At 53.0% G+C, this 27,984-nt stretch overlaps 11 protein-coding genes across 11 annotated transcripts; 5 read left to right on the top strand and 6 right to left on the bottom strand.

Moving 5' to 3' along the window:
• Positions 1–14: 14 nt before the first annotated feature.
• BO80DRAFT_426515 (uncharacterized protein) lies at positions 15–1,499 on the bottom strand. Its single transcript, XM_025719785.1, has 4 exons — positions 1,260–1,499; positions 1,167–1,207; positions 584–1,019; positions 15–515 (listed from the first exon to the last, which is right to left on the bottom strand). Exons 2-4 carry the CDS (start codon positions 1,186–1,188, stop codon positions 80–82), a joined length of 894 nt encoding a protein of 297 aa, XP_025573856.1. The 5' UTR covers positions 1,189–1,207; positions 1,260–1,499; the 3' UTR covers positions 15–79.
• A 762-nt stretch (positions 1,500–2,261) lies between these two features.
• Positions 2,262–4,113, top strand: BO80DRAFT_436099 (glutamyl-tRNA amidotransferase subunit A; the record flags this gene model as incomplete). The annotated part of the gene is made up of 6 exons (XM_025720942.1): positions 2,262–2,432; positions 2,494–2,763; positions 2,834–2,975; positions 3,038–3,459; positions 3,521–3,698; positions 3,767–4,113. The coding sequence occupies 6 exons, from the start codon at positions 2,262–2,264 to the stop codon at positions 4,111–4,113; spliced, it is 1,530 nt and encodes a 509-aa protein (XP_025573855.1).
• A 1,267-nt stretch (positions 4,114–5,380) lies between these two features.
• BO80DRAFT_359178 (cytochrome P450) lies at positions 5,381–7,348 on the top strand (the record flags this gene model as incomplete). Its single annotated transcript, XM_025715917.1, has 8 exons — positions 5,381–5,534; positions 5,595–5,838; positions 5,890–6,034; positions 6,082–6,197; positions 6,250–6,523; positions 6,580–6,900; positions 6,961–7,052; positions 7,132–7,348. 8 exons carry the CDS (start codon positions 5,381–5,383, stop codon positions 7,346–7,348), a joined length of 1,563 nt encoding a protein of 520 aa, XP_025573854.1.
• A 740-nt stretch (positions 7,349–8,088) lies between these two features.
• BO80DRAFT_456542 (uncharacterized protein) lies at positions 8,089–10,437 on the bottom strand (the record flags this gene model as incomplete). Its single annotated transcript, XM_025722181.1, has 2 exons — positions 8,089–9,397; positions 9,623–10,437. 2 exons carry the CDS (start codon positions 10,435–10,437, stop codon positions 8,089–8,091), a joined length of 2,124 nt encoding a protein of 707 aa, XP_025573853.1.
• An 845-nt stretch (positions 10,438–11,282) lies between these two features.
• mdv1 (WD repeat-containing protein) lies at positions 11,283–13,989 on the bottom strand. Its single transcript, XM_025719784.1, has 5 exons — positions 13,661–13,989; positions 12,982–13,579; positions 12,735–12,929; positions 11,882–12,690; positions 11,283–11,833 (listed from the first exon to the last, which is right to left on the bottom strand). The coding sequence occupies exons 1-5, from the start codon at positions 13,745–13,747 to the stop codon at positions 11,558–11,560; spliced, it is 1,965 nt and encodes a 654-aa protein (XP_025573852.1). The 5' UTR covers positions 13,748–13,989; the 3' UTR covers positions 11,283–11,557.
• Positions 13,990–14,014: 25 nt separating this feature from the next.
• Positions 14,015–15,630, top strand: BO80DRAFT_466151 (chorismate mutase ARO7). Its single transcript, XM_025722763.1, has 3 exons — positions 14,015–14,549; positions 14,744–15,395; positions 15,449–15,630. The coding sequence occupies exons 1-3, from the start codon at positions 14,479–14,481 to the stop codon at positions 15,524–15,526; spliced, it is 801 nt and encodes a 266-aa protein (XP_025573851.1). The 5' UTR covers positions 14,015–14,478; the 3' UTR covers positions 15,527–15,630.
• Positions 15,575–16,751, bottom strand: BO80DRAFT_385327 (protein-transporting protein BCP1). The gene is made up of 3 exons (XM_025716981.1): positions 16,605–16,751; positions 16,313–16,546; positions 15,575–16,258 (listed from the first exon to the last, which is right to left on the bottom strand). The coding sequence occupies exons 1-3, from the start codon at positions 16,686–16,688 to the stop codon at positions 15,695–15,697; spliced, it is 882 nt and encodes a 293-aa protein (XP_025573850.1). The 5' UTR covers positions 16,689–16,751; the 3' UTR covers positions 15,575–15,694.
• Positions 16,752–16,834: 83 nt separating this feature from the next.
• Positions 16,835–18,092, bottom strand: BO80DRAFT_426507 (uncharacterized protein). Its single transcript, XM_025719783.1, has 2 exons — positions 17,981–18,092; positions 16,835–17,864 (listed from the first exon to the last, which is right to left on the bottom strand). Exon 2 carries the CDS (start codon positions 17,825–17,827, stop codon positions 16,913–16,915), a length of 915 nt encoding a protein of 304 aa, XP_025573849.1. The 5' UTR covers positions 17,828–17,864; positions 17,981–18,092; the 3' UTR covers positions 16,835–16,912.
• On the top strand, positions 18,016–18,895 carry BO80DRAFT_426506 (uncharacterized protein). The gene is made up of 3 exons (XM_025719782.1): positions 18,016–18,451; positions 18,508–18,629; positions 18,681–18,895. Exons 1-3 carry the CDS (start codon positions 18,307–18,309, stop codon positions 18,780–18,782), a joined length of 369 nt encoding a protein of 122 aa, XP_025573848.1. The 5' UTR covers positions 18,016–18,306; the 3' UTR covers positions 18,783–18,895.
• Positions 18,896–19,138: 243 nt separating this feature from the next.
• On the bottom strand, positions 19,139–21,024 carry BO80DRAFT_125839 (alpha-mannosyltransferase). The gene is made up of 2 exons (XM_025713532.1): positions 20,943–21,024; positions 19,139–20,764 (listed from the first exon to the last, which is right to left on the bottom strand). Exon 2 carries the CDS (start codon positions 20,697–20,699, stop codon positions 19,224–19,226), a length of 1,476 nt encoding a protein of 491 aa, XP_025573847.1. The 5' UTR covers positions 20,700–20,764; positions 20,943–21,024; the 3' UTR covers positions 19,139–19,223.
• Positions 21,025–21,805: 781 nt separating this feature from the next.
• On the top strand, positions 21,806–25,213 carry BO80DRAFT_503278 (fungal specific transcription factor domain-containing protein; the record flags this gene model as incomplete). The annotated part of the gene is made up of 3 exons (XM_025724378.1): positions 21,806–24,526; positions 24,929–25,016; positions 25,197–25,213. Exons 1-3 carry the CDS (start codon positions 22,265–22,267, stop codon positions 25,211–25,213), a joined length of 2,367 nt encoding a protein of 788 aa, XP_025573846.1. The 5' UTR covers positions 21,806–22,264.
• Positions 25,214–27,984: the final 2,771 nt, after the last annotated feature.

Raw genomic sequence — 27,984 nt, 5'->3', positions numbered from 1 at the left:
CAAATAATAGGTCTCTCATTTGAATTAATCAATTCAGTATTATATGGTTTAATCCACTAGATTCATTAAGACTATAGAATCAAGTGCTCCTCGATAATCGCGGTGCCCTCGGTGGCTGAAGTTCATCATTGAGCTCCTCACATCCCACTAAACCTCTCTGCGACTCACCGTCCCATTCTAGATCCTGCAACCCAGTCAAGTCTCTATTGATATGATTAGAGCCCTTTCTCCGCCCTTGATCCGCAAATTCATCGTAATCATTCGACCTCGGCCACGCTACATCGCTCACGCGCTGGTCACTGTTGGTATCGCTGCACAACCCAAATTTCCTCGCAGTTTTGCGGTTGAATACTGCTTCGAGAATTACTCGCATTGTGGGAAGACAGGTGCAGAGGATGCCGATTGATACCTCAATGATGGACCACATAAATCCCGGAGCATAATCCCACGTTATGTCAGAGTTGTCCAAGATAAGCATCGAGAGACATAGGCGAGCCACGGCAGCTCCGCAATCACTTGGGTGAAGTATACGTTAGCCAGAATAGATGTTCTGACCGTCAAGGAATAGGAGGGAGGTGCTTACAATAACCCCAACGCAAAGATGAAAGATAGAGCTATCTTCTGCTGAATCGGCATCTGAATCTTCCAGACAATAGGAATAGGCATCAACCAGATAGCGAGGTCCGTGACGATGTTGACCACGGCATATCCAAGCGCGAAAAATTTGAAGTCGAAGCATTTTCCCTTGCTCGTCCAAAAGGCGCTGATCGGAGTGCAGTTGAAAATCGCCATGAAGGTCACGACGATGCCGAATACAACAATCAAGCCCATCATGCCGTATACTAAGCGAAGGAACTTGGAACGCTCGAAGACGCGTCGGTAGAGGAATAAAAGTGATAGTTTCACGCTTGCTGGTCCGAGGACATAGAAGATTTGGAAAACATAGAGGAGCTCAACTATCCCTGCGATGTTGTCGGTTGGGACGTCATCGATATGCTTGCCCAGTCCATTATGGCTACCTAAGCGATGAGAGAGAGACATTAGCTGAAGATATGGATAAATAGCAGTGGTGGTGACCGTATGCCGGTCACCTGATCCTCCTGTGCCTTCCCCTCCTCCGAGCTCACTCCTGTTCTCCTCCACCATCATTGATGAAATTGACATACTCACACCCCACGAATAATCCATACATTGCCCAGTCGCAAGCCTTGGGAATATCGTCAGTTCTCCAACCCTTCATCAGTCAGCCCTACACATACCAAGGAAAAGGAAATGATCCAATCATCCGGCCCAAGACGTAGGTGTCTGAGCCGTCTCGCACAAAGCCGCCCGATAACAGCGAAAGTGGCCAGCACTACGAAGACTGTGCTGACAATTGTTAGGGTTGGTCCTTGGTCCTCATGAGTACTCTCCATCATCGAAAGTATTGATGATGGTTATCTCCCAAGGGCGGCATGCCCCTCGTGTATCTGACAGATTGCATTCGCATCGTTGTCGCGCAGATCACACACGGCTCTCATCATGAAATCATTTGGCCTATAAAGGCCCAGTTCACCGGTCACAACCGCCACCGGCGATATCCGTGACTGACGTGGGGCCGCAGGCCTTCCCGACCTTGTATAGGTTGTGCACGTTGCACAGGAACTTCGGGATGTAACCTTGGGACAGCCGGTACGACGAACCGAGGTCGGAGGCGGACAGCTGAGGACGCAAGGAATGGCCCGATCGCATCGAAGGGAATTGACCCACGTCATGCAAGTACATAAACTCGACTGGACGCCTTATCCCACGGCGTTCGCCGCTTCATTCACTTGCGTGGTGGAGGAAACCGGGGAGAAAGACCGCAACCCAATTCGAACTTGTCCACGTCTGGAAGCTACATACCGCCTCTAGAAGCTGGGTGGCCTAACGCAATTTTGCCTATACCCTTCCCTTGAACGCAAACAGGGAATATCTCAAATAGGGGGCTTCAGTCTCCATTCCAAGGCCTAGCCGGATCGCAATCTGATCTGACCTGTTGACTGTGCTCATACCCTCTGATATATAAGTTGCTCGAGAGATATCCAATGCTGCGTTTATCGTGGCTTATTCCTTATCTCCGTGTATCCAAATGAACTTACCAATCACCATAAACCTCTGACAAAGACATCATGACCATCGAACAAGAAAGGCCTTCATGACAGGGTCTCGCTCAGCAATTTCAAGCGGACCGCGACCGTTCCATTGCTCAAGTCGAGCCCGCCATCCTTGTACTACCAGAGATGCTTCCAAGCAGGGTTATTGATATTCCTAGGCAGCACCTGACCCCGTTGGAGCTTGCGATCACAGAGAGCAGTCCCGAAGCGCTTGTGGTTTCACTTGCGGCAGGAAAATGGACTGCAACTTCTGTGACAAAAGCATTTCTTCGACGCGCGGCAATGGCCCAAAGGCTTGTGAGCGATTCATCGAATACCATGCTCATGATCACCCGCTGATCTTACAATTTTATGCAAGACCAATTGTATCTACGAGCTTTTGCCCGACCAAGCCATTTCGCAGGCCAGAAATCTCGATGACTATTTTGCAGAGCACGGAAAGCCCTCAGGGCCTCTGCACGGACTGCCGATCAGTGTCGAAGCACACACAGGGCTCAAGGGACGCGATAAGGCTGCAGGATTTGTCGGCTGGCTAGGTCGCAAGAGCACAGAGGATGCAAGCGTGGTGAAAATCCCCTTGGAGGCGGGTGCGGTCATCTATGCGAGAACCACTGAGCCACAAGGACTGGTAAGCGACCACATTTAGGCCCTGAATCTTGAAACTTGAATATGCTGAGACGCATCATCCCTTTCTGCAGATGGCGCTTGAGTCTCGCAGCAATATCACTGGAACCACCACCAACCCTCATAACACGGCTACCTCGGCCGGTGGTCCATCAGGGGGAGAATCGGCGTTGATCGCCCTTCGCGGTAGTCCCCTCGGAATCGGCTCGGACATCGGTATGTCTTGAACTCTCTTGTATGTGTTCTACCTCGCACTCGTCATCCTTATCTTGGGACAGGTGGGAGTATTCGTTCTCCTGCTGCGAACTGTGGTCTCTATGGCCTCAAGCCTTCAACCGGTCGACTGCCGTTCATTGGCATTTCCGCATATGCCATCGGCTGTGAAACCATTTTGGGAGCGATTGGCCCTATGTCTTCGACCCTTGGTGGAATCGATCTATTCACGAAGACCGTGCTCGGGTCAAAGCCCTGGCTCAGCGACCCACTCCTTCATCCAATTCCCTGGCGAGACCATGAGTCCCATATACATCAGGATGGAAGGAATCTTGTTGTTGGAGTCATGTGGAGTGATGGCACAGTCACCCCTGCACCAGCAGTGACAAGAGGCCTAACAGAGGTTGTTGAGCGATTGAAGTTGGTCCCTGGAATTGGAGTCATCGAGTGGAAGCCATTTCAGCAGAAGGCAGCTCTTGAGATCCTGGTGGGTACCTCGATATGATGATCATGAATATGTTTGGATTGACTAACAATTTTGGACTAAGCTCTATACTCCAGATGGCGGCGAGGCATTCAGGCGCCATCTTGAGCTCTCCGGCGAACCCTATGCACCACTCACAGCCTGGACCATGCGCGATGCCCCTGGTATCGAGAAGCTCAGTTTCCAGGGCGTGTGGGACTGGACCTTTAAGCGCGAAGTCTTCCGCTACACGTATTTGCAGGGTATGTCAAACCAGATTGCTTTTCTTGATAATAGGGGTAATGATCTCGCATAGAATGGAATTCCGTAGCTCCAGAGATGGACGTCATCCTATGCCCTGCGTACCCCATCCCTGCACCTCTACATGACACTTCTCGATACTGGGGTTATACCTCCATCTGGAATCTGCTAGATTACCCAGGAGTCGTGTTCCCGGTGACCAAGCTTGATCCGGAGAGAGACGACAAGGACATCACATATATACCTCGGAACGAATTTGACAGCTGGTGCTATGAAAATTACAACCCGCAAAGGCAGAGGGACGTCCCTGTCTCCTTGCAGTTGGTTGCAAAGCGACTGGAAGAAGAGAAACTTTTGCAAGCTTTGAAGGAGATCAAGCATAAGATTGGGTTGCCCTTCGTGGACTGCCTGGCTTGATCAGGAGTTCCCCAATGGTCCAGGGTTAACTAGGGTTTTCGGAAAGACATTCGACTCAGTCTACTAGAGCTATTCCAGACTGCGTGCAACCGTAGATCACGCAGGAGGCACACCGCGTAGGCCTACAGCCAAACGGCCTTACGAAGTCCTCATTCAGAAGCGTTTGCAGGTGAACAATATCACGTTTTTAGTAGCCTACTGTCTCACCGGGCATAGAGAAAGTGGCTTGAGTGGCTGATGGCATCGCAGCCATCATGGGGCGCGGGGAATATCGCCACTGGCATGAAACGGAACAAGAGGCTCAGTTCAGCCAAAAGTTATCCCAGAAGTCAGGTCAGCCTATTGGCATCAGTGGATAGCTTCGTTACATGGTTGCAGCGTATGTCAGATCCAGGGATAAACCTAGTACGAATCACCCTTTCTGACCACAGACAGTCTGTCTCGGGAAACAGCCCTACGGTCCTCAGGCCCCCAGTTTCCAATAATAGGATCTACCAGTTGATGGTAATGTCAGGAACGATTCATCCTAGCCTTGTTTGATTGACTGACTTCCCCTGATTGGTAAATGCGGGACTAAATCGCGATTGTCATCCCCTTGCTTGATCTCTACAAACAATAAAGCCCGTCTTCGGATATATCATTAACCCTTGGCCCCTGTGTCCGTAATACAGACATGAGAGGAGAGCCTAACCCTTGGTATGCTGGCCTCTATATAACTTGACGCGGAATTGAATTGGCAGGCTACGTTCGAATTGGCAGGTCTAACCCTCACGAACCAAATGGCTTAATGTTGGAGCACGCAGATCAAGCCCTGCGACAACTGCGACGCAACGCCTTATTCCAGCAATTGCATGCCGCCTAAAATGCAGAACGGCCAATCATTATGCCACCCTGAAAGTGGTTTGAATGAGTCACCTGGTCTTGGAACAGGGCCTCCTAATTATTACAGATATTGAGGCTGCTGGGCTGACAAAACACCCTAGCAAGGCTGGGTACTATACGATATGGTCAGGCAATACATGCCCCTTTCCAATGGCTATGGATGGTGTGGAAAGCCTGATAACGGGGCTCAGTCTAGCTTTGGGGCAGTTCACAACTGTCTCTAAAGAGCCTCGTGAAATAGTTCCTGTCCGTTGGAGCTCGGGTATAAAAACGAGTCTTCTCTGGGGGCCATCACTGAACCTGAGATTTGCCATGCTCTCTTTCATACGAAACAGCATTCGTTGGATTCTATCAAAGCTTTCATTAACCACAGAGACTCCCCATCATGGAATGGCCTTTTCTATACCCAGGCCTCTCGCCGTCTGTCTGGGCAATTACTGCAGTTTTTGCCATCGTCATCTACGCTTTTTTGGATGGATCTCGGAGGGACAGCAATGGCAACCGAATTCCGAAGGGGCCGTGTGGACTTCCTATACTGGGTATGCTGATGTGCTTCCCTTGTGTATGATGCTATATCTAGCTGACCGGGTTCGGCTTAGGCTCCTTTCCTTTCTTGACTAAATACCCCGAACTGACCTTGGATTATTGGGCCCGGAGATATGGCTCCTTATATTCAGTCTGGCTGGGGAATCAGCTTTTTGTCATCGTGTCTGATCCCAAGGTTGCCAAGGACTTGATGGTCACTCATGGCAATGTGTTCTCGTCTCGCAAGCAATCATACATCAAGAGCCAAACCGTCTTTGCTGGTCGTGGCATCACAACTACCCCATATAATGACCGATGGTGAGTGTTTGAAAATGCATTCTGGCACAGGATCTGACTATGGATACTTAGGCGCAAGCATCGTCGCATTGCAAACACGTGGTTGAATCAGCGTGCTGTTGACTCGTACTCTCCTAATCTAGATCGTGAATCCAAGTCCCTCCTCAAAGCTCTGCTTGACGAGGGCCAAGCAGGGTCAGCCCCCATTAACCCTCAGGTATGTGGGCTTACTCGTGCATCTTGGTCACCCACTTACTCTGACAGCCACATGTCGGTCGTTGTATCCTCAATGGCATGACGACAATCAGCTTCGGCTTTCGTTTTAACAGCATAGATCATACTTTCGTCAGACGTGCCTTGAGAATCAATCGGGAGTACATGTGCGTATCGCTACCCTATAAGCCTGATGTCAAATACTTACGCCTAGCCAAGGAATTGCACTGCGTCCATGTCCAACCTAGTCGACTTTATTTCGATCCTTCAAGTTCTACCTTCTTCGATGCATAGGCGCGGAAAGAGGCTCCATAGTGAGTTGATCGAAACTTATGGAGGGCTACTTCATGAGATCGACCAGAGGATGCAGCAAGGTGCAGACGTACCTAATTGTCTCGCGAAGACTATAGTTGAGGTCCGCGAGAAAGAAGGCCTAGATAGTCTGGACATGGCTATGCTCGCCTCTGCGTTCATGATCGGTGGTGTGGAAACAGTAAGATAACCCCATGGAAGACATCAGGTATGTTATCAGCCTCTAACCTGTCATAGACGGCTGCTATTATGCAATGGTTCTGCGCTTTGATTCCAGCCTATCCCGAGATTCAGGCTGAGGCTCAGGCTGAACTTGATCGTGTGGTTGGGCGTGACCGCCTGCCTACTATCGAAGATCAGAAGAACCTCCCCTACTGTCGTGCCATTATCAAGGAAGTCGAACGTCTTTACAACCCCCTCTGGCTGGGCACTCCGCATTCAACAAGTCAAGACTTCGTCTACCGCGGCCATTATATCCCGAAAGATACTGTAGTCGTCCTGAATACCTGGACCATGCACCACGATCCAGCCCGCCACTGCAGCCCCGATGAGTTCAAGGTACGTCTCTACAGCATCATATCACAATCTCCTCTTAAGAAGATTACTAACAACCAATAGCCTGAGCGCTACATCAACGATGCTTTAACCTCCGCGGAGAGCGCAAACATTGCTGATCCAATGCAACGAGACCACTGGATATTCGGTGTCGGGTTGGTCCCTCCCCCCCACTTTCCCTCCCCTTTCCCCCCCTCTTCATCAAAGTAATACCTACTAACATCTACTTATCAGTCGTAGAATATGTCCCGGAATGCTTGTCGCCGAGCGCGAGCTCTGGCTTAACATTTCCCGAATGCTGTGGGCCTTCAACATGCACGAAATCCCTGAAGAACCGATCGATTTGACAAAGTACGACGGTCTCTCAGGGCGTTCTCCCGCGCCGTTCCGGATTCGGCTGACGCCACGAGATGAGAATGTGGCTAGGGTTCTGGAGGGCGTTGAGCTGTGATTATGGTTCGGTGCTTCGGATGATGGTTTATAGCATTCGGGGGTATTAGATGTGGAGGTGTTGGATGTAACATAGAGTATCAGAATGGATTAACAACTTAGAGATATATGATATTAATGGTCATATCCAGAAGACACAATGAACAATAGATTGAGGATTAGGGGGGAGTTTTACCTAGTATCTGTACCGACAATGAAGCAAAGCAGGTCATCAACAAGTAACATACTCTGACCTCTCCCTCTTCTCTTCTCTTCTCCTTCGATGGACCATTTAGGTAGACAAAGATGAGTAGGTAGGTAGACACCGAAAGAGGAAGGAGGAACGGGATGAGATCACATGACATAGGAATCGGTCAGTCGGGACTATGTACTCTGTAGGAGATTATGGTAAAGAGTGAATGGTGAGGTGTTAGGAGTGGTCATTCTTGCGAATCACTAATTTGAAACAAGTACCGGTCCTGGTCATGTGCTGTTTTCTTTCTTATCATCAGGGAATACCTCAGTCGAGACAGTGGACATCATCATATCATTGATTGTATGCAAGGATTCCATAGTCATAGTAATAGAGGGAAAGCTGTCCAAAACACCGTATAAACAGACGGCCTAAAACTATTATGTCCGATTGCCTGGTATCTTCCCACCAAACGCCACAGATGTTGAAAATCTCAGAACGAACGCTCTACGCTACCGGCCCATCCCACGCAAAAGCAGTGTTATCTGACAAGAATGAAGAAAAAAAGATTACATATGCCCGTATAGCCGCAGCCGATACAGACATGTATGATCTCCGCCCCAGTTGGATTTGACGCGGAACACGACCTTGTCTACTCGCACCTCCGGGGAATCAATCACCGTGTCTAATTCGAATCGCTGCACGTGATGCGAGCCGTGGATGTCATACGTGAATTTGCCCACTCGATAGAAGGACGGCCCCAGAAGCTTATCATCCGAGTAAGCGGTCTGCGGCTCGGTCGGCCATGTGGCACGGAGGGCGTTCATGATCGGCTCGTGGAATGAGGATTGTTTTGCCGAACCGGGAAAGACTGTTTGCCAGACTTTTCGCACGTATTGAAACCTCGGAGGAGGGCCAGGCTTGTTTCGGGCATCAACAAACCGGGCCCATAGTTCCATCTCTTTGGGGGCGTTTTCAGGCATCAACGAAGCCGGCCCTGGGATGTGCTCGACTACCACTTCCTCCGGCACAATCAGTTGGCCCAGATAAATACCAATCTGCGACATGCCGTCCCGAGGTGTGTTGCACCAGCAATCTCCGTAGTCCTCCCAGGGGGCTAAAGCCGCAAGCGGCGGCTGTGATGGTCGATAATGTTCTCCTTTCCAGTATGTCGCGTAGAGAGTCTGGAGGTAGTCGAGCTTGCGCCCGGCGGTTGGGTTCGTAAGCTCCGGGTCGACAATCACACCCAGCCCAATGCTCAGGAAGTTGGTCTTCCGTTCCACTGGCGGACTAAGGGCGACGCTTCCAGTGGCCGGCGTCGCTTTGGGGGTTTGTACGGCTCGCACCTCCGATCGGACGGTTTTGATGTCTGAATTGACTGTTTTCATCTCCTTTGCCAATGACGACACCTGTGCCCCGAGTCGCGACATCTGGTCTGTGAGGCTGCTGACAGCTATCATGTTGCTCTCATCCATCGGAATGTAATGTATGGGCCGGCCAAGAGAGATAACCCCGGCAATTGTAAAGAGGTAAAAAATTGCCGCTATCAATGCTATTCCAGAAAGGATGCGGGCCACAACAGACTTGCTGGGTAGGACTTCTGATAAGCGTTCGTTCCAAGAGAGGCTTTCGTTCGGGCGATCGCCCGCTCGTTGGTGGCCGTGCATTGGCATTTCTGGTGATGAGACCCCGGGTGGATATTTATCAGGGATGAGTGTTTTAGTTGGCGCAGAAAACTGAACTGCAGGAGACTTTTCTCTGACGATTTCCGGCTCTGGTGAGGGTGAAGGTTCAAGCGAAGGTGAAAGTGAAGGCGAAGGCTCCGCTGAGAATTTCGCGGAAGATTCTGATGAAGCTTCCGGTTGAAAATCTTCGTCACTCAGCTCCGAAGAGGGCTCTCGTGAGGGCTCTCGGGAGGGCTGCAGGGAGGGCTGCAGGGAGGGCTGTAGGGAAGGTTGTCGGGAGGAGTGCCGGGAAGAGTGCCTGGAAGAGTGCCTGGAAGAGTGCCTGGAAGAGTGCCGGGAAGAGTGCCGGGAAGGTTGCGGAGATGGCTGCGGGGAGAGTTGCGGGGTAAGATGTAGAGAGGGCTGTAGCGAGGGCGACTTCGACTTTCTGTGTAACAGTCTGGAGTCCGGCTCCTCCTCTTCATGGATAGTCTCGTTGGCAAAGGCAAGCCCTGAAAACCGACGGGGGGGTGCCTTGATGTTCTTTCCATCGGAAAGTGTCCGCCTCAAGTCATCATCGTTCACATCTCGCTCCACGGAAAATGAGATGACTGACGAGTCATCGACAAGCGGGGAGCTTCCTAATGGGAGCTCGTCGTTCATTCGCGGGCCAAACCGCAGCATAGGCGATGGGTACAGATTCTCGGCTGGCACATGCGGATATCGTGCTTCAGGAGGGGGTTGAATAGCGGGGCTGGAAGCGGAGGAAATACTATGTGGTATCGGAGGCGTGGGAGTAGCAGTAGATTGATCGTTGGTGTCAAACGAAGCCCGTACCGGGCTAGGAGTCTTGGTTGCCTCGCGTAGAGTATCGAAAAGCTGCAGTTCATCCGGAGTTGGCTCACGTCGTTTCCGTCGAACCGGCGAACGGCTAACGGAGGACGACTTCTGGCGACGGCGGGTGTCCTTGGACTTTTCATTTTCCCTCATCTGTCGATCCTTGGCATCTTCAATTCCCTTGTCGATCGCGACTGCCATCTCTGCCAGATCCATATGAGGCTGAAGTACTAGTTCTCGAGGCAGGATTGGCGTCTCAGCCGAGCCATAGGCAAACGACTGTTTGGTGGGAAGATTTGGCAGAGCCTGTGTCTTTTTCTCCGTACCCAACTTGGTCTGGAAAAAGGTCAAAGGGCTATCTGCCTCAGAGCGAGGTGTAGAACCCGTGCGCCTAACGGCGCCGCGTCTAGGAGGCATTGAGTTCAATGCTGAGTAAGGTCGACTTGTGTCTGCGTTAGTTGGGGTGAAAACAACAAGCCTCTGCGCACCGCGAAAAGAAGCGCCAGAAAGCTGGAATACTGAGTGGAAGCTGTCGACTCAATGAGATGACGTTTATCGAGCCGGCTGCGGCCTCAGGCAGAAATTGAGAGCGGCGCTGGGACGCGGCAATGAAGCAGAAGAGATCAGACTCAGAGGAGTGATTGCGACAGAAGTTGGATATGAGTTTGCACTAAAGTAAGTGTTACTCTAATGCTGAGACCAGGATGCCCGAGTCAAATGTATCCTGCGCGGGTTTGTCAGAGACTAGGATGACAAAAGGATAAGAAAAAGGATGTATCTCATGTCCTTTGTCCTCGACTGGCAATTGGGCAGCTTGAAAGGCCCCAGGACTTCAGGCGATCAGGTAAAACTGGTACCAACTTACGGTGACAATCCAGGATGGCCGTTGACCTTCATGCGCGAAGGAGACACGGCGCGAGAAGACGCGGGCGGAATGCCAATCCACGTCGTCGCGGGGGCGGCGGAAGGGTCAAGCGGTTGGATTTTATGATAGATTAGGTCGCGCATATGAGCTGCGCGTCATGCGCGGTGGTTATTGAGGAGTGATGGGGGTGAAGAGTGAGAATGCTGAAGCAGAGGACAATGCAAGCTGGAGGATGGAGGATGGATGGGGTCGATGCCGCCGGTATCATTGATACACCCCGTTACCCGCTGCAATACATTCTGCCCTGATGCGGTAAGGCGGCTTTCAGCCTCCATTCAGTCGATCGCTACGGACTAGACCAGTCAATGACCCTCTCAACAGATGAAGGTAATTCTTGCACTATTCGAATAATACATTCATCATAAGACCATTTCTTTGCCATCCCAGCTGGTCATGATACATACAGCCCAGCCATCCTTTATATCGCGCTATTTTTATGCACCGTTTCATCTAAACAAAGAATGCTCCATTTACACGGCTGCCCACCCAGGACGCCCATCCTTCTATATTGCCAACGTAAGAATAATATACAGTCGCTGAGGCAAGCAGTCACAAATACAAAACATGGTGCTAGCATGTACGTGGCGGGTCTTGCAGGTCATATAGCATCGTTCAACAAGTCCATGCCGCAACGATACCGTCCTTGCGGCCCTCGACAAGGAAGCCGTCCTTGAGTCGAACGCGCTCAACGGTGGCCGGCATCGGCCCGGCTTCGTCGGCGCCAACCCCGGCACCACAGTCCCAGTGGTTGCCATCCGCCTTGTCGTATACCTTGACAACGCTCTCGCCGGCCGCTGCAACAATGCGCTTGGTGTCGAACATCATGCTGGTAATGGGTTTGTCGTAAGCATATGCATCGAAGATAGATCCGGTTCGGAGATCCCATATCTGGTCACGTTAGCTCGGGCGTTCAAGAAACTCTGGACGGAGACATACTCTAATGCTGCGGTCCTGACTTCCCGTCACCAAGTGAACATCGTCAAACTGTAGGCATGTAATGGGGCCGGTATGGCCGACCAGGCTCCGGTGGACCTGGCCGCTGCGGAGATCCCACAGACGCACCATACCATCCGCCGTACCACAGGCCAGAGCCGCATCGAAACACTGAAGCGCACCAACAAAGTCTGCAGAAGCGTCCGGCAGGCGTCCGGATGGGCGCCATGCCGAGTCTCCTCCCAGCGTAGATGCCTGCGCTGCTGCCCACAGGACATCCAGCGTCTGCACACAGCGCCCTTTTACCAAATCCCACTGTCGCAACGTCTTGTCGGCAGATCCGGAGATCAGGGTGTCCCCTTTGAAGTGGAGCGCGGTGATTTCGTCGACATGCGCATCCAGCGAGTATGTGAAGCAGTCTTCCAGGGTAGTGGAGTGAGACGCCATCGAGGCGTCGTCGGCTTGCGCGGAATCTTCGTCTTCCTCGCGCCGGGTGATACGGTTGTCGCGAGTGGTGGACCGGGCACGGCTCAAGTCCCAGAGCTTGACGGAAGCGTCCATAGATCCCGTGGCGACAATGTTGTCCTCAATCTGCAGACACCGGACGGACGCATTGTGTCCCTCCAAGAAACCCATGCAGCGACCGACGTTGAGATCCCACACCCGCACCGTATCATCCAAGGCGGCACTGATCATGGTGCCAAACGGATAGTCGAAGTCGATGGCAGTAACGATGTCGGAATGCGCCTGCATCTCCTTGATCTCCGAACCGGGGGCGAAGTGTTCGTGCAAAACCGGCATAGATCGTTTCCCTAAACCATTAGTACTCGACAATACAGTAGGGGGCCAAGCATACTTATAGATCGCTGCTTCACGCTCTTCGGCGAGGGGATCTTCTGATAGATGGACTCTGACATGAACGAGGTACCCATGGCCGGATCTTCTGAGACAACCGAATCGTCGTTCGCTTCCGATGACTTCGGAGTTGCCGGAGGCTGCACCTCGGCTTCCTCTTCTTGTAGATCCTCCAGTTTGTTCTCAACCTCAGTCACTGTATCCTGTTAGCGCCGTCCTCCAACGTATCATAAGTCCAAGTCACCCACGCTCATGTTCCAGCTCCGCCTCCTCCATCTCCAGGCCCGCCAGCCGGTCCAGCACAATCTTGCGCATGTTATGAAGGTTGGCAATCTTGTTGTCTATATCGTGTATTTCCGAGCTGCACATGTTTTTGCGAACGCCCATCAGTTCCATCCGGCGGCTCAACAGATCCCGTTCCTTCTTCAACTCCGACGGGGCGGATGGCAAGGCGCCGCGGGTCTCCCCATCTTTCAGCAGCTTCTTACTCTTCGAGGAGCGTCGGCGATGGGCGCGTCGATACTCAATGTCATCTTGGGAGGCCTGGAACCCTTGGAAGAGAGAATAGGAGCTGGTATCGTCGGGGATGTTGGCGAGAAGGTCGTCGGGAAGGGAGGAGATGGCCCGGGACTGAATTTCGGTGGTAGAGAGCTTGGAGCGAACCAGGTCGGTCGGGGTGGTCTGGGTGAGGGAGAAGACTTTGCGCTGAGTGTTGGGATGGCGTAATTCGCGCTGGATGTCGACCATGGCACTATGGTAGTGGCCACCGCTGGAGGAGTCGGCCGGTCCCATCAAATGGCCAGCAGTCGATGTGACTTTGCGCCCGAAGGCCTCGATATGGCGAGACTGGGGGAAGACGAAGTCAGCGGAACAGATTTAGGCAGGCGAGACCGCCCACAGGCAGGTGTCAAGGCTGCAAGAGCATACCGTGATGCCGGTCCCTAGGAGCCCGTCCGGCTCGACAATATCTGATAGACCGGAGGGAGACTCATCACGACGGCGGTGTCTGTCCATGACACCGACGGGGAGCGAAGAGTGAGCTAAGCACACACTCCCATCCGGGAATTAACAACAAGGGAACAAGGATGGCGGAGGGAGGAGCTGGGTGCTCGTCGGCAGTTGGTCGGCTTCAGACTGGGATGGAAAAAGAATGGCGGATGGAGTTGCACGCGATGAATTACCGTGTTTCGGCTGTATTTTACTGGCTGCGCCTGCGCACGGCTTCCACGGGCCCCAGCTGGCTGTCTTACACGAAGTCAGAGCGTAATCATAAAGAACAATCTCCTCCTCCAAATCAGTGACTTAAATATCCAAGGTCTCTGCTTCTATCCCCAGCCTCGCCCACTTTCCACCTGATGAGTCCCGTCCGCACATGACAGCATCACCAGCCACGGAACCTGCCGTCGGTCGGTACCAGACGGTAATGTTACCTCCGGGGGCCGCCAGCATCATGAATCACCACCAGGCATTCCTGCAAACCTGACTGATTGCGGCCTCGATTACTGCATCTCTCGTGAGATTCCTTGCTTCTCACAGCGCCGACCAGTCCGCATTGAAACGGACTCTGGAATCCCAATTGGGCCGATCTGCATGTTAGCGCTGGGCCAGCGTACATAAGGTGCTCTCAGATCGCCCCGAAAGCGGAGGATTTTCATCTCGCTTTTGCCAGACCCTCATCGATTGCTTCTCTTCTTCGACCCTCCGTGCAACTGGACTACAATTTCAACAGACCCGATTCTTTCACCATGGACACCGCCATTGATCTCTCGGACGCCTCCAAGGCGCTGGACCTCGCCAACATCCGGTTCCAGCTGATGTAAGTCCCCTTATTAGTCTCATTAATCTATTTAGCCTGGTCAGATCGGCCGGAGATCGGTCGACCTCATCCTCATCCCTGCCTCAAGCTCACCCCGCATCCCCTCCTCCCCTAAGCTCCCAACTATCATCACCCACCAACCCTAAACCCATATACCAACCATGTAACTAACTAACTAACCCCCCCCCTCCCAGCCGTCTCGAAGACACCATCACCTTCCACCTAATCGAACGGGTTCAATTCCCCCTCAACAAACCCGTCTACACCCCAGGCGGGGTAAAAATCCCCGGCACCTCGCTCAGCCTCCTCGACTACTTTCTCCGCGAACAAGAGCGCCTCGAATCGCGCGTCCGTCGCTACCAATCCCCCGACGAATACCCCTTCTTCCCGGACGCCCTGGAAGAGCCGATCCTCAGCCCGATCTCCTACCCCAAGATCCTGCACGACAACGACGTCAACGTCAACGGGATCCTGAAACAGCGCTACATCGAGGACATCCTGCCCGCGGTATGTGCGCAGTTCGGCCGGGAGGATCGCGGCGAGGCGCAGGAGAATTACGGCTCCGCGGCGACGTGCGATGTTAGATGTTTGCAGGCGTTGTCGAGGAGAATTCATTTCGGGAAGTTTGTGGCCGAGGCGAAGTTTCAGAAGGAGCCCGAGCGGTTTGTGAAGATGATTAAGGAGAATGATCGTGTGGGGATTGATGCTGCGATTACGGATAGTAAGGTCGAGCAGAAGGTGTTGGAGAGGTTGGCGCTCAAGGCCAAGACTTATGGTACTGATCCGGGGTTTCAGTCGGAGAATGGACCCAAGATTAATGTGGAGGCGGTGGTCGCTATGTACAAGGTGAGTTTTATCCCACTGTGGAGGTGAAGGAGTGCGGGTGCTAACGAGTCTAGGAATATGTTATTCCTCTTACCAAGGTCGTCGAGGTGGATTACCTGATGCAGCGACTGAAGGGCACGAAATGGGAGTAAGTTGCAGTAGACGCTACTATCTCCCTACCACAGTAAATGAGACGCGTGATGAAACTTCTATAGAGTGATCATAGTCATAAGAATGATAATAGACCGCAACCAACCCAAACTTTTAAGTCTATACCAAGTATAATAAACAATACCGTCGTAACCACCATCCAACCCACCTCATGCCGCCGACCCCTGAATATACTCCGCCATCGCCTTAACCGCGCCCTCCAACCTCCCCGCCTCCAAAAGAATCAAACTCCCCATCGTCCGAATCCCCAACTCCTGAAACGCGCGCTTCGAATCCGACAACCCCTCATCCGCCTTATGCGTATACTCCACAGACCCGACACAAACCGCATGTTTCTCCAACACCTCATCCTCGGGATGAAAGAAGAACCGCTCGGCCTTCTCCCCCCCAGCCGCCTTCTTCTTCTTCTTCTGCGGCCGAGATTCCTCGGCATCCAACTTCGATTCCACTTCCTCGTACGTCTTCGACACGATCAGGTAGTGCGAGAAATTGTACGGCTCTTTGTCTTGGATCGCCCAGGCGATTTCTTCTTGCAGCATGGTGTACATGGGGGGGACGACTTCGGCGGGCATGTTGATTAGGCGTTCGGTGAGGATTAGCCCGATGGGTGGGATGGGGGTTTGGGTGAGGAGTTGGGCGAGGGGGGTGAGGGTGGGGGTCGCGCTGGCTTTGCGGTGGAGGTAGGTTATTAGGTCTTTGATTACGGGTTTGTCCTGGGTTTTTATTAGTGGGTTGGTAAAGAGAAAGGGGGGCGGGAGGGGGAATACCTTGTGTTCTTGGAGGTTAATCACGGTGAGAAAAGCATACGGGTCCGATTCCATCCCGTCGACTTTCACGGTCGAGCCGAGCAGAGGCTGCGCGAGGATCAGGTCGGCGAGGGCCGACATGTCGAAGGTCTGGGCGTCGGTGTCGAAGAGCTGACGGAGGAGGTTCTTCAACCCGTGGAAGTCGACGGGCTGGGGGTCGAACCATTCGAAGTCGACGTTGACCATGTCCATGTCCTGGAGGGTATTATGTTGGTGATTGTGCTATGCGTTGTCTGGGGGAAAAGAGGGGTACCTCGTCGGACTCGTCGCCGTCGACGCGGGGATCGGTCCCCGACATCTTGACATCGTTGTCTTTGAGTTCCTTGCGCTTGACCATTGCGACGGTGTGTAGAGGTGGCTGGGTGGTGTTGGGTAGCTGAGGTGGGATCCGTTCGCGGAGGAGAGTCGGGAAGAGACGACAAAAGTTGCTCCTCCGCTAACCGCTTTTGATTATCGATAGCTTATCGGTACTAATCAGTGACCACCCATCTATCCGAAGTGATATGTCCAGATCTATACGGAGTACACCTATCTATATACACCCTACAACCACACTAAGGATCAAACATCATACTCCACCTCCTCTACAGTCGGCACCTTATCCAACTTCCCCCCATAAAACCCCGCCACATACTGCACCTGATCCCACAACACCTGCACATCCTCCTTACTCACCCCCAACCGTCTCGTGCCCCGAATATGCCAATGCGTCTCAGTCCTCAAATTCTGGCTCATAATGGCCGGCAACACCACGAGCTGGGTATCCAAATCATCCAACACACTCCGATCACTCAAAAACAACCCGTAGGTGATTTCCTTCGACAACCACGCAAAGTCCTTATGCGCGGCGAACAAATCCAACGTGTTGGAGGTATTCCGTGCGTAGAGTTTCTCCAACCATGCGGTGCCTCGTGCCAGATTGGCCTCGTCGCATTGCCAGCTCTCCCGCGTGAATGTGTAGTCTTTGTCCTCCGGGGCTTCGAGTTTACTGATTGCGAGGATCGCTTCGAGGGGTTTGCAGACTCCCACGATGATGACGGATTTGAAGAGCGCTTCGCGGATGCGTCGAGAGAGGGCTTGTCGGGACTGTGGGGTTTGGTAGGCGGCTTGTGAGGTGAGGTAGAGGTAGAGCTGGTCGACGCGTTCGGGGTCCGGGCCGGCAACGATCGTTGCGATCGCTAGGATGTACCATTTCTCTGCGGGGAGGGCGGTGGTTTGGAATTGGTGTTCCAGGTCGCGGAAGAGTTGGTCGTAGCGGGGGTCAAGGGTGCTCATTGTGGTGGGGATGATGCTTGTAGTACTTGTAGTAAGGTGTCGAGAGGGGACAATAGGAGGGTGATGGGCTGGATGGACAGATGGTCGGAGAGGGGAGTATCGGGGCGGGGAAAGACGAGCAACGCAGAGGAACGGGCCGGGGCTGAGTGGCCGGCGAGTCAATTGCAGACTACGGGCCAGACGAGAGGGATTGCGGGACATGGTGCACCGGTCTCAGAGCAGTCGTGTGCATGTGCCTCTGTTCACACGCCTTAGCCTTAGCCCTTCACGGAGATGGATTCCAGCCGATATCGGTTTATGTAAGTCGACTCCCCTCCAGCGATTAGTTAACTAGTGATTCAGGTACGTACGTACCTCTAGCTGCTAGCTCACCACCCACGCCGACGATTGCAACACCGGACCACCAACTACATCATCAAAGAAGAGGTTCCGAGCGCGACGATGCTGTTCCAGCCAAGGGGACAGGATGAAAGGCACTGGAGGTTGGAGGATGACCCACCGGTTATGATCTCAGAGACTGGCCGATGACATCACAACTACCCCGAGCCAGATCCGGCCATCTATAAATCCTGCCCTTTCTCAGGCAGTGTCTCTCTTTCAGACACATTTCAATTCATCTCAATTCTACTTATCTCTACTTCACGGACACCACTCAATTCACACCCTCTAAATATTGCAACATGTCTTCCGGTTCGGGTCAGTCCAGCGTCGGCAACCGTGCTCTCTACGAGGCAGGCGACCAGCGCAACGTGCCCCAGTCCGTTCTCAACGAGCAGAACCGCTACGCAGAGGGTCAGAAGAACAGCCACAGGAACCTCGATTCGAGTATGTCATTCTCTTTCACTACAATCAGCAATAGATGGATAGTCTAACCAAAGCAGAGGACCAACGCTCCATCGGCAACAAGCTCGCCTCCCAAGAACAGAAGCCGGAAAGCGATCACCACCACAACTTCGTCCAGAACCCCGAAGCCGAGCTCAGCAAGCAGGATCCTACCAAGCCGGTATGTTGTGATTTCCTTTCGGGAGGTGGTGGGCATGACTGACTGTCGCAGGCCAAGGTGCACGGTAACGAACCCTCCAAGGGAGCCAAGATTGATGCCGATCTGCAGGCAGAGGATGAGCAGCGTCTCCGGGAGAAGGGCATCAAGAAATAAACGATGTAATGATGGGCTATGAAAAGTAGTAATATGTCGTGTGTTTATGATAGCATGATGACGCCTGGGGCGGTTATATATAACTTCAATCAATATTCACACTTTTTCTATCATGATGATTTTGAGATGTAAACATTGCACTGCCCTCAAGTGCTTTTCTGCGCATGACTGGTCCTGTTCTCGCATTTTTATACTGCAGTGGCCGAGCTGGTTGATGTTGTTCGCGTACAAGACAGGTAATACGTAACCAAACGGGACATTGATGCGGCATGGTATAATGCTATGGGTGTATAAATAATATACAGAGTGGTAATAGGCATATAAACAGAGAATTATATACAATAAGCTGACAAGCAGCCGTCTCGATCATAAACAGCATGGCGCAACGCCCGGCGGTTAATCTTCATGACTGTTCCATCACTGCACTCAGCAACATGGAAATTAAGTGTCGTCGGTAAATTCAGGGTCGTCACTATGGGGTTCTGCAAAAACATTCGCCCAGTAGCTCTGCACCCGTTCGCAAATCTCATCTTTTCTCTCCCACGTCCGGAAGCTGATGGCAGGGTCGCAGCTGACGTTCTTGATCTCCTCCCAGTAGGCTTTCTCCACGTCGTATCCAAATCGCTTGACCGTAGACTCGGCTACCAGCCACGCCCGTCCGTCCGTGCCGTCGGGCCGGAGCGTAGGCGTAGTCTCCCACTTCATGCCAAATACCTTGTCGCCGGGGTTGAACTTGGGGTAATTGGCATGGATGAAGAAAGCACGGGGAGCTTTGGCTACAGAAGGATCTTGCACGCGCCATTTGCCCGCACTGGTCAAGGCGTAGTCCTCAACCGGGTCCGTCTGCACCATGGCAGAGCCCGCAATCCCACCCGGTTTCGTGTGGCCGACCGCCTGAACCCGCTCACTGACCGCGTAAAAAGGCTCCCCAACGGCCGTGGCAGCGTGGAGGAAAGTTTCCTTATCGCCCTCACCCGGTGCCCCTTGCGACAACAGCCGGAAATAGTGCGACGGACCGTGATAGTTGTAATATGCCGCGAGGAGCAGGGTCAGCTGGTGCGTCTTTTTGGACACCAGGAAGACGCCCGCTTCTGACGATGCGCGCTCCGATAGAGCCGGCATTTCCTGCTGAGAGATGTTGAAGTAGAGCGGAGACGCCGAGGAGATCCAAAAGTCCGGCCATGTGACTAACCCTTTGGAAGTAAACGGCTCCGACTCCAGCAGGATTTCAGGCTTGTGGAGCGGGAAGCAGTCCGCGTCCATCCATATGACCTCCTCGAATGAAGAGAACAGAACGGCAAAGATTTTGAGTTGATAATGCTCAATCGCGCCCTTGCCGACAATGTCCGAAAGAACAAGGCAGCGCGCTCCCAGACCAGGCAGGATCTCATCACAAATATGTTTCTCGTATTCACTCTTGTCTTTCATATACACTTCCACTGGCAACGTCGACCCCAGCCGTCGGAGCATCCGCAGGGATGACAAGAATACCGGGAAATAGGAGGCGCCCGCCGTCGACACGATGCCCCGCGTGCCCGGGGTGTGCACGGGTCGCAGGCGTTCGGAATTACGACACTCCTCCACATAAGTCGCATGCGCCTCTTCCATCGCCTGTAGATCCGCATCACTGATTATGGTCAAATCGGGACGGAGGTCGGTCGTGGTGGCATTGAAGCCAATTGCGCTGACGTCGGCCAAGCGCTTGGGAGTAGGGCTGTTCGGTGCGTGCGCTTGTAGAATCGGGTTCAAGACTTTCCAAAAGGCATTCTGTCGTTCAGCGAGGGGGACTTCGAAGGCGGTGCTGGGAACTACTGAGGCCGGAGGCGGAGCCCAATACACGTACACCGTGCAGATGAGTAACAACGCTCCGGTTGCCGACAGGATTGTCTTGAGTCGACCTGGTCGAAGAACCGGCATGACTATGATTGCTGCCGGGCAGCTCTAGCGTATGGCTTGATCGCAGGGCAGGCAATATCGGCTCCCTATCAAGGAGTGAGACACTTCGGCAGTCGGGCCGTCAAAGCGAGGAATCAGAGATGGATGCTCAGAAATACATCAGCATGACAGGCAAGATCGGAGCGGCGCTGAAGCGGGAGGATCTGGTTCACGGCAGATGCGAATGACGGAGGAGCGGCAAGGCCGAAATGTACGCAAACACACACAATTGAGTTTGGAAGGATTGGAGATGCTAGAATCCCGGAGTGGTCAAGCCAAGCAACTTCCCCGCGTCCATCGAGGCTTGTTCAACGTGGTCCAGCAGTCGAGCAGTCCAGCAGGCAGCGATGGAGGCGATAGAGACGTGGATGCTTTTCCGGAAGGCGGTGGCAGAAGAGGACTTACGTTGCCCGCCGCTATAAATAACGCGCGGCATCATCGTGCATAACCAATTATGCACTGGCTCCAAAGTCGATCTTTACCAGCCAGCAAAGCGTGCACGATGTTCGTTCGCCATGCTCCTGATCGGAAATACTCCGACCACGTTCGCTCATCTCCCCAACCTTCAGCCTATTTGGGATCACCGCGCATCGGGACTGGAATCTTGAGCAGGCCAGGGGAAAAGGAGAGGTGCGGATTGTATGTGGTCCATCCGAGAGTAGGTCAGATCCACCGAACCGACAGACTGGAAAGGGAGTGGGCAGTGGATCCGCGTAGTTCATTCGACCGAAACCTTAAGAGGTAAAGAGAGAGAGTCTGGATCGTCTCGGAGGGGAAGAAATGGGAGAGGATCGGAGGCCTTGATGAGGATGGACGACGACTGAGTCGCAGTTGATTTCCTGCTGGGGAACCCCCCTGGCCACTAGTCCCGTTGCAGCGCTAGCGGGCGAGCCTCTTTGTTCGTTTCGAATTTCGTGACTTCCAGTCTTTGACGTCTTCCTCTCTAGTCATTCCTTTGCATCATCACAGCCCGCATGGCTGGCTCCGTCGTGCATTAGCCATCACTCACTATACCACTCTGGCACGCCTCGGCTCCATCTGAAACGGTGGCTCGATTTCGCCGACTCTCCTCCGTCGTCAAGTCAGAGGCCTTCGAAATGCGGGTTCGAACACTCGCCACTCCCCGGTTGGCTGAACCGTCAGTACTACACCGCGCTAAAGAGTTAAATGCTGGTCTAATCTCCGGCTGTGCTCACCTAACGGCGGATGATGCCGCAACGATCGTCGCTTATCATCATCTCCAGTCCGCTGCCCGCCGCCCACTGCCCAGGTTCTGCGCGAACTAGAATGATCCCCAATGGGTATCGATTATAAACGACCCTAAGCGTGTCCCCCTCTCCGGCGTTAGCCTGCCTTCGTTGCTTTTTCCATAACCTGTCTTCCACAACGCTTCTGCGTCCCTTCGGTGGCCCTGTTAGCCTGCTACTTGCCTTGTCGACTGTCGCACCACTTACGGGACCCCGCACCCCGGGTCATCTCCACCGTATTTGCTAGGACCAGCTGGTACCTGCACCCGTGAGTTGGCTGACCGTTGCTTCGGATCAAGTATGGAGCCTCCCTCGAAGAATCGCACCCGCAAAACCCCGCCGGTTTCCGCCGCAGCTCCGCGGAAAAGGCGCAAGAGGACGGTCGTGAGTCAAGCGGCAGATGATTGCTTCACCTGCGCCCGACAGGGTACCCCATGCGACCGACGGCGCCCGTTTTGTTCTCAGTGCTTGGATGGCGGCCGCAGTTGCGCAGGATATAAGACGGCGTTGACATGGGGCGTCGGAGTGGCCAGTCGGGGAAAGCTCCGCGGATTGTCTCTCCCGGTGACTGGGGCGCAGCCTGCGGTCGCTCCGCCAAAGCCTCATCGTGCGACGACGCCACGAGCCGGGGTCCAGTCGAAGCAAGGTACCAATTCAGCCGCAGATAAGTCCCGACTTGGGAAACGGCGTTCTGGGACTACCTCCATGATCGCGCCCCCTTCGCCAGTGAGATCGTGCTCTCCCGTTAACGCAGCCATCTGCGATCCTTTCTTAGCATACTCATCGCCGGGTTCGATGACACAGCGCCATTCAACTCCGACTGTATCGAATATCGACACAACAGAAACATGGATGAGTTCAGTAGAATCCCCGGGAACCACACAGTGCTTCTGGCCTGCACCTATTTCAAAGCAAGAATCGGAGAGCGGGTCGGACGAACCCTTATGTCCAGAAGGCGTTCCCCCGTGGACTGCCTTTCAGCCGCCATCGTTGTCTCAGCAGCTGTTGGCGCGTTCTGTGGGGCGTACACCACGCCTGCGGTACCTGATTAGCTATTACGCTGAAGTCATTGCTCCGATGATCGTGGCATTTGATAGTCCAACCAACCCTTTCCGGACGTATATCCTTCGCTTGGCGCAAGAAAGCATATCCCTCCAGGAGGCCATCGCCACGCTAGCCAGTTGCAATCTGCGACAGCGACGTCAGCGGGGAATTAGGTCAACAGAGCGGACTATGCCAGCGCGCATGTCCTCCCTGGCCCACCAAGCTCTGACTGATGAAGCCTTTCAAGATCGCTCCGGTAGTTCTGTTCCTGGAGGGCCGGCTCAGGAGGAACAGTATCATCGGGGCATGGCAGTCACGGCGCTGAATCGGGAATTGGCGGACTCGCGCCAGAGGCTCTCTGATTCGGTCCTTGCCACCTTACTCATCCTCTGCCTCTTTCACGGCTGTGATACCGGCGTCGCGCAGTTCAAAACGCAGTTTGCCGGGGTGACCAAGTTGCTGGCCATCCGACTGTGCAATTCGCCTTGTATGACGGACGAACTGAAGTGGTTCGTTCGCATGTTCACTTGGTTTGATACGATGACCGCTACCACGAATGACCGCGAGGTGCAGCTTCGTGGCGCTTGCTTAGATATCACTGCCGTCTCCGATGGCGAATGGGGTCTGGAGAATGTGGCGGGATGCGATGCCGGCCTGTTCAGATTCGTGGCGCAGCTAGGCCGTTTGAACCTCCTGAGTCAGAATCAAGAGGTCCGCACCTCCACGCCACCAGACATCCAGATGCCATCGACTACACTTCCGCCCTCGATGGCGTTCTGCTCGCCGGATATGCCGGGCCTCTCTTCCGTACCTTGTGCGTTTCCGTTGCCACCGTCTAGTGGTTGTGACCGGGTACCACTGTCACCAGCATTTTGGGCTGAATGGTATTCGCTCCGACAGAAGCTGGAGTCCTGGCGGTTTGTCCCCGGCCGCCAACACGCGGGATCCCCGTTTTCCAGTTACCCCTACATCTCGCCACCCTCGTCACCGTCGGATCAGTCAGTGGTCGCGCCTCACCATCTGAAAGACGTCATTCACACCTCCGAGTCATTCCGCCATTCGGCGATCCTGTACAGTGAGCGACTGGCCTATCCAGATCTGCCGTCCAGTCACCCTCGTATCCAGACCATTGTGCAACGCGCCATGAGTCACATTCTCTCTGTCCAATGCGACGCGTATCTCCTATGGCCACTGTTTGTGACAGGGTCCGAGTGCGTGCTTGCCGATCACCGCGCCATTATCCGCCAGCGCTGCAAAGACCTGTCCAGAGACTCTGGGTTCTTCAACAACCTCTCGTGTCTAGAGCTACTGGAGAGGATCTGGGCCGAGAACCCTGGCACTCCCGATCTGCAAGTAGCCGACAGGCCTGTGAATGATGCAGGATTAGTTTCGCCCGAAGGCTGGGCTCTCCCGGATGAGGCTTTTATGTCGATCGCACAGGCCACTGTCTCGCGGAAGCAGGGCTTCCGCTGGCACGACGCCATGCAGACCAAACGAGAGCAGGGCGAGTACATGACGGTATGAGATGATGCCTGCGATGCAGCACCGATTGCGACACCTAGCCGTGGACGATAAGCGATTGTATAGTGGACACGATAAGCGATGTACATACACACATACATAATAATACCAACCTGATCGGGCACAATCAACCCTACGAGCCCCACTACAAGTTAACCATCGTTCCCACAACCAACCACTCCACTACTCCTACCTAGTAGTATTTAGATCCTGCGGGAAATTCTCCGTAACCTAAATACCGCCCATCAATCTGTCAACCTGCACCTCCACCTCCAAATCCAGACCGACATACATCAAACCCACCCATCCCTGTAGCAACGCTAACACCTAACCCACCTAAACAATCCATGAACCAATCATCCATCACTCTATGTAGGTAAATACCATGTAGGATGGTAGGTATGGATCATGATCCGGTCCATGAGTAAGGATGTACCGAAGGTTTGGGCGCGTGTCAAGCGCTCATTTGTGGGGTTGGCTGAGGGAAGTGAGTTGGGTTGGGTCTTTCCTTGTATTATCTCGAGTGTAGATAGTGGGAGGGAGTCGGTGTGGTAGTCTAGTGGGACTGGTTTGGGTTTGTGGCTTTGATGAAAGTACTCCGTACATACTTTTGTGATTTTTACTATGTATGTATATGTGTCTGCTTATGCTTACTACTATTGCTTAGTGATGGTGGTAAAATAACTAGAGAAGGGGTATGTCATCATCAGACCAATACAGTAGGCTACATAGTAGTAGGGTCATGTCAGCGTATCGCCGAACGTGACAATCTTCCCTTCCCTTCCCTTCACTTCCCATCCCTTAGCTTACCTTGTGACTATCACCTCTATAACAAGAAGAGGGGGTAACCCAACAATTAACCTATTCTAATCCCCATCTCCAGCCCCTCTAGATATTAAACCTAGTACAGATGAAGTAACTAACCAGTAGATGAAATGTGATAGTGATAGAAATCCCATCTTCATCACTTCTGGCGGCTATTCGGGGGTGGTTACTCGTGGATTTGGGATTGAGGGGTCTGGGTGGTGTTGGTGTTGGGGTTTGGGTTGGCGCGAGATTTATTGGGTTGGAGTACGAGGTACTCCATATTCTATAGACGGTTGTTGTAGCTTAGCGGTTAAATGTACTATAGTATACTCCGTAGTCATGTAGTGTAGTGTAGTGAAGGAAGGAGGGGAGAGAGGGGAGGAGGATGTGCATGGAAAGAGGGGTAGATGGGTGATGGGGATGGGTAGATAGATGACATGGGGTATTTGCGTACTCCGAGCTCCATTTCTCTACGGAGTACGGAGGGAGTGCTGGGTAGATGCACACTTGGTACTGGAATACGGTATGTACATGATTTTCTTAGTGGTATTTATCAATACTTTGTATTGGAGTTGGGAGTGTTAGTGAGATAAGGTTGTTGGGTTGTAGACTCTAAGAGATGGTTGTGTTTGTTTAATGTTGTAGTATTATTTCTATGTAGAGAGACCTGTTCAGCGATATCTTGTTTTAGATACTCCGTAATAGTAGCAAGGATGTAGCATTCCGTATAGTGGTGTAGGTTTGCTCTGGTTATGTCTGAGTCATTCTTTATTTTTGTAATTATATGGGACGTAGAGGCTGTGCTTGTGAATACTTGAAGATCTATTTGGAAGATGGGTTGTGGACATGGATGGTGTTACTATACTCTTTTCCTGGGTGGGATTCCAAAGAATGATGAATCATATCAAAGCACGCATATATCCATGCCAACACATGTTGTACAATTTATAGCAAGTAAGATTGAGTTGACATTATAGAGTCCAGGAAGTCCAGCAGCTTTGCCAATGAGAACATAGACCGAATCTAAGGTAAACACTCATGCCACGGTATCGATGCTATGCAACAGGCTATTGACATCATTGTGTCATGTACAAGTTACATCTACCACACAAACCCAAATCCATCGGACTATCTACGGAGTAAAGTACGAAACCCACCAACAGATCACCGACGGAAACCTGCAGGATCTACTCCATCGTGTTGGTGGTCAGTCTGAGACTCGCAATATTTAATCATCAACCATGTGGGCACTAGGAATGTACGGTGTTGGACTAGTATGATCCTCCGCGGCATGCATCGACCGTAAGGCATCAATCCAACATCTCCCCAGGCAGATCAAATCGCTTAGGGCTCAGGGCAAGGGCTGAGTCAGGCGCACAATCCAGTCAGACAGGATGGCTATCCTGGAAGCACGGAAATGAGACTCAAATTCCGGCCGCGCGATCGGCATGCGGCTGGGAGGACTAGGATATGCAGGGGTTCTCGTGCGGAAAGGGTGGCCAAAAAAGGCCAGAGGCACCGTCGTGTGCCATCGGACTCGTTTGGATGGAAATGGCTTGTGTTTGCAGTTGGGTGGCCATCCGCGGTTGCTGGGAATAATGCGGGTTTGTTTATTGGTGCTGAGGGTCCATCGCGAAAGGCTGGAGGCATTCTAACATTCTATGGATGGGTCTGGAGGGATGAATGTGATCCAACGCCAAATATTTCAATAATTTCCAGACAAAGGTACGCGGGCGGTCGTATGTACCGTACCATACCGCAGGTACACTACGCCATGTTCCAGAAGAAGGAATCCCCAGCTGAACAGCCAGTCTAGATCATCGGTTCCCGAGCAAGGGACGGTGAAAACTCTGCGGGTGGGACTGCCCTGTGGGGGTGCGCTGAATATCCTTTCTGGAGGCCTTCCAGATTGGGCGTGGTGATGAGAAGAGTGTACATGGTCGTAGTACCAAGTACTAGTAGGATGTAGTAAGATCATCTCCATGCCGTGTAGCCTTTACTGGGAGAGACCGCTATGCTGGCGTACGATAGGTCGGTCAGATCATTCGAGCAATGATATAGATTGGCGGGACGTATCTCCCCTCCCAATCACCGCCAGGGATGCATTTACACCGTTGACGCCGTGCGGAGCTCCAGCGGCGCCGGGCCTGATCCCGCGGCCGGCAGGGCTCGTCCAATGGTGGCCAACACAATCAGTACGGAGTATCTTGGTGCTAAGGTGCGAACTGCGAGGGTTTCTGATATGGTTCAGAGGGTCTGATGGCAGTGACTCCTCCCGTCCCAGGCTGACGCCACCACGTAACCATGATCACATACGTCGCTGACCGGCCTGAACCCAGAGCGCCATGTGCGACCTGACAAAATCCCATCCACCCAGCGTCGAAAAAGGGTTGCCTATCTGCCAGGGGCTGCGGAAATCTCTGCTTTCCGGCCGCTGATTGCGTGGGAGTCCGACCCCGGGGAAGCCCCGGCATTTCATTGGGGCACTGACCCTACGGAATCGAACCGGACTAGTAGTAGCCAGGCCTTCCTTTGCTTTTCTTTGCTTTTCGGTCTGCCTGTATGCAACCTTCAATAGTCCAGGGCCCAGAACAGATGGCTTCTGGAGTCTCACACCATCGTTGACCAGATAAACGCCAGATCCGGAT

This window comes from Aspergillus ibericus, assembly GCF_003184845.1.
Source record: "Aspergillus ibericus CBS 121593 unplaced genomic scaffold BO80scaffold_28, whole genome shotgun sequence".
Taxonomy (NCBI): domain Eukaryota; kingdom Fungi; phylum Ascomycota; class Eurotiomycetes; order Eurotiales; family Aspergillaceae; genus Aspergillus; species Aspergillus ibericus.
The sequence above is the reverse complement of the archived record's forward strand: the minus strand, read 5'-3'. Positions and strand labels throughout refer to the sequence as shown.

Coding starts and splice junctions, on each gene's coding strand:
- BO80DRAFT_426515 (XM_025719785.1), bottom strand. CDS start 1,188: ATGGATTATTCGTGGGGTGTGA. Junction 1,020..1,166: donor GGATTATTCGTGGGGTGTGA/GTATGTCAATTT, acceptor CTCATCGCTTAG/GTAGCCATAATGGACTGGGC. Junction 516..583: donor ATCTTTGCGTTGGGGTTATT/GTAAGCACCTCC, acceptor ACTTCACCCAAG/TGATTGCGGAGCTGCCGTGG.
- mdv1 (XM_025719784.1), bottom strand. CDS start 13,747: ATGGACAGACACCGCCGTCGTGATGAGTCTCCCTCCGGTCTATCAGAT. Junction 12,930..12,981: donor GGCGGAGCTGGAACATGAGC/GTGGGTGACTTG, acceptor AACAGGATACAG/TGACTGAGGTTGAGAACAAA. Junction 12,691..12,734: donor CGTGAAGCAGCGATCTATAA/GTATGCTTGGCC, acceptor CTAATGGTTTAG/GGAAACGATCTATGCCGGTT.
- BO80DRAFT_466151 (XM_025722763.1), top strand. CDS start 14,479: ATGGACACCGCCATTGATCTCTCGGACGCCTCCAAGGCGCTGGACCTC. Junction 14,550..14,743: donor AACATCCGGTTCCAGCTGAT/GTAAGTCCCCTT, acceptor CCCCCCTCCCAG/CCGTCTCGAAGACACCATCA. Junction 15,396..15,448: donor CGGTGGTCGCTATGTACAAG/GTGAGTTTTATC, acceptor TAACGAGTCTAG/GAATATGTTATTCCTCTTAC.
- BO80DRAFT_385327 (XM_025716981.1), bottom strand. CDS start 16,688: ATGGTCAAGCGCAAGGAACTCAAAGACAACGATGTCAAGATGTCGGGG. Junction 16,547..16,604: donor ACGGCGACGAGTCCGACGAG/GTACCCCTCTTT, acceptor AATACCCTCCAG/GACATGGACATGGTCAACGT. Junction 16,259..16,312: donor TTAACCTCCAAGAACACAAG/GTATTCCCCCTC, acceptor ATAAAAACCCAG/GACAAACCCGTAATCAAAGA.
- BO80DRAFT_426507 (XM_025719783.1), bottom strand. CDS start 17,827: ATGTCCCGCAATCCCTCTCGTCTGGCCCGTAGTCTGCAATTGACTCGC.
- BO80DRAFT_426506 (XM_025719782.1), top strand. CDS start 18,307: ATGTCTTCCGGTTCGGGTCAGTCCAGCGTCGGCAACCGTGCTCTCTAC. Junction 18,452..18,507: donor CCACAGGAACCTCGATTCGA/GTATGTCATTCT, acceptor TAACCAAAGCAG/AGGACCAACGCTCCATCGGC. Junction 18,630..18,680: donor AGCAGGATCCTACCAAGCCG/GTATGTTGTGAT, acceptor TGACTGTCGCAG/GCCAAGGTGCACGGTAACGA.
- BO80DRAFT_125839 (XM_025713532.1), bottom strand. CDS start 20,699: ATGCCGGTTCTTCGACCAGGTCGACTCAAGACAATCCTGTCGGCAACC.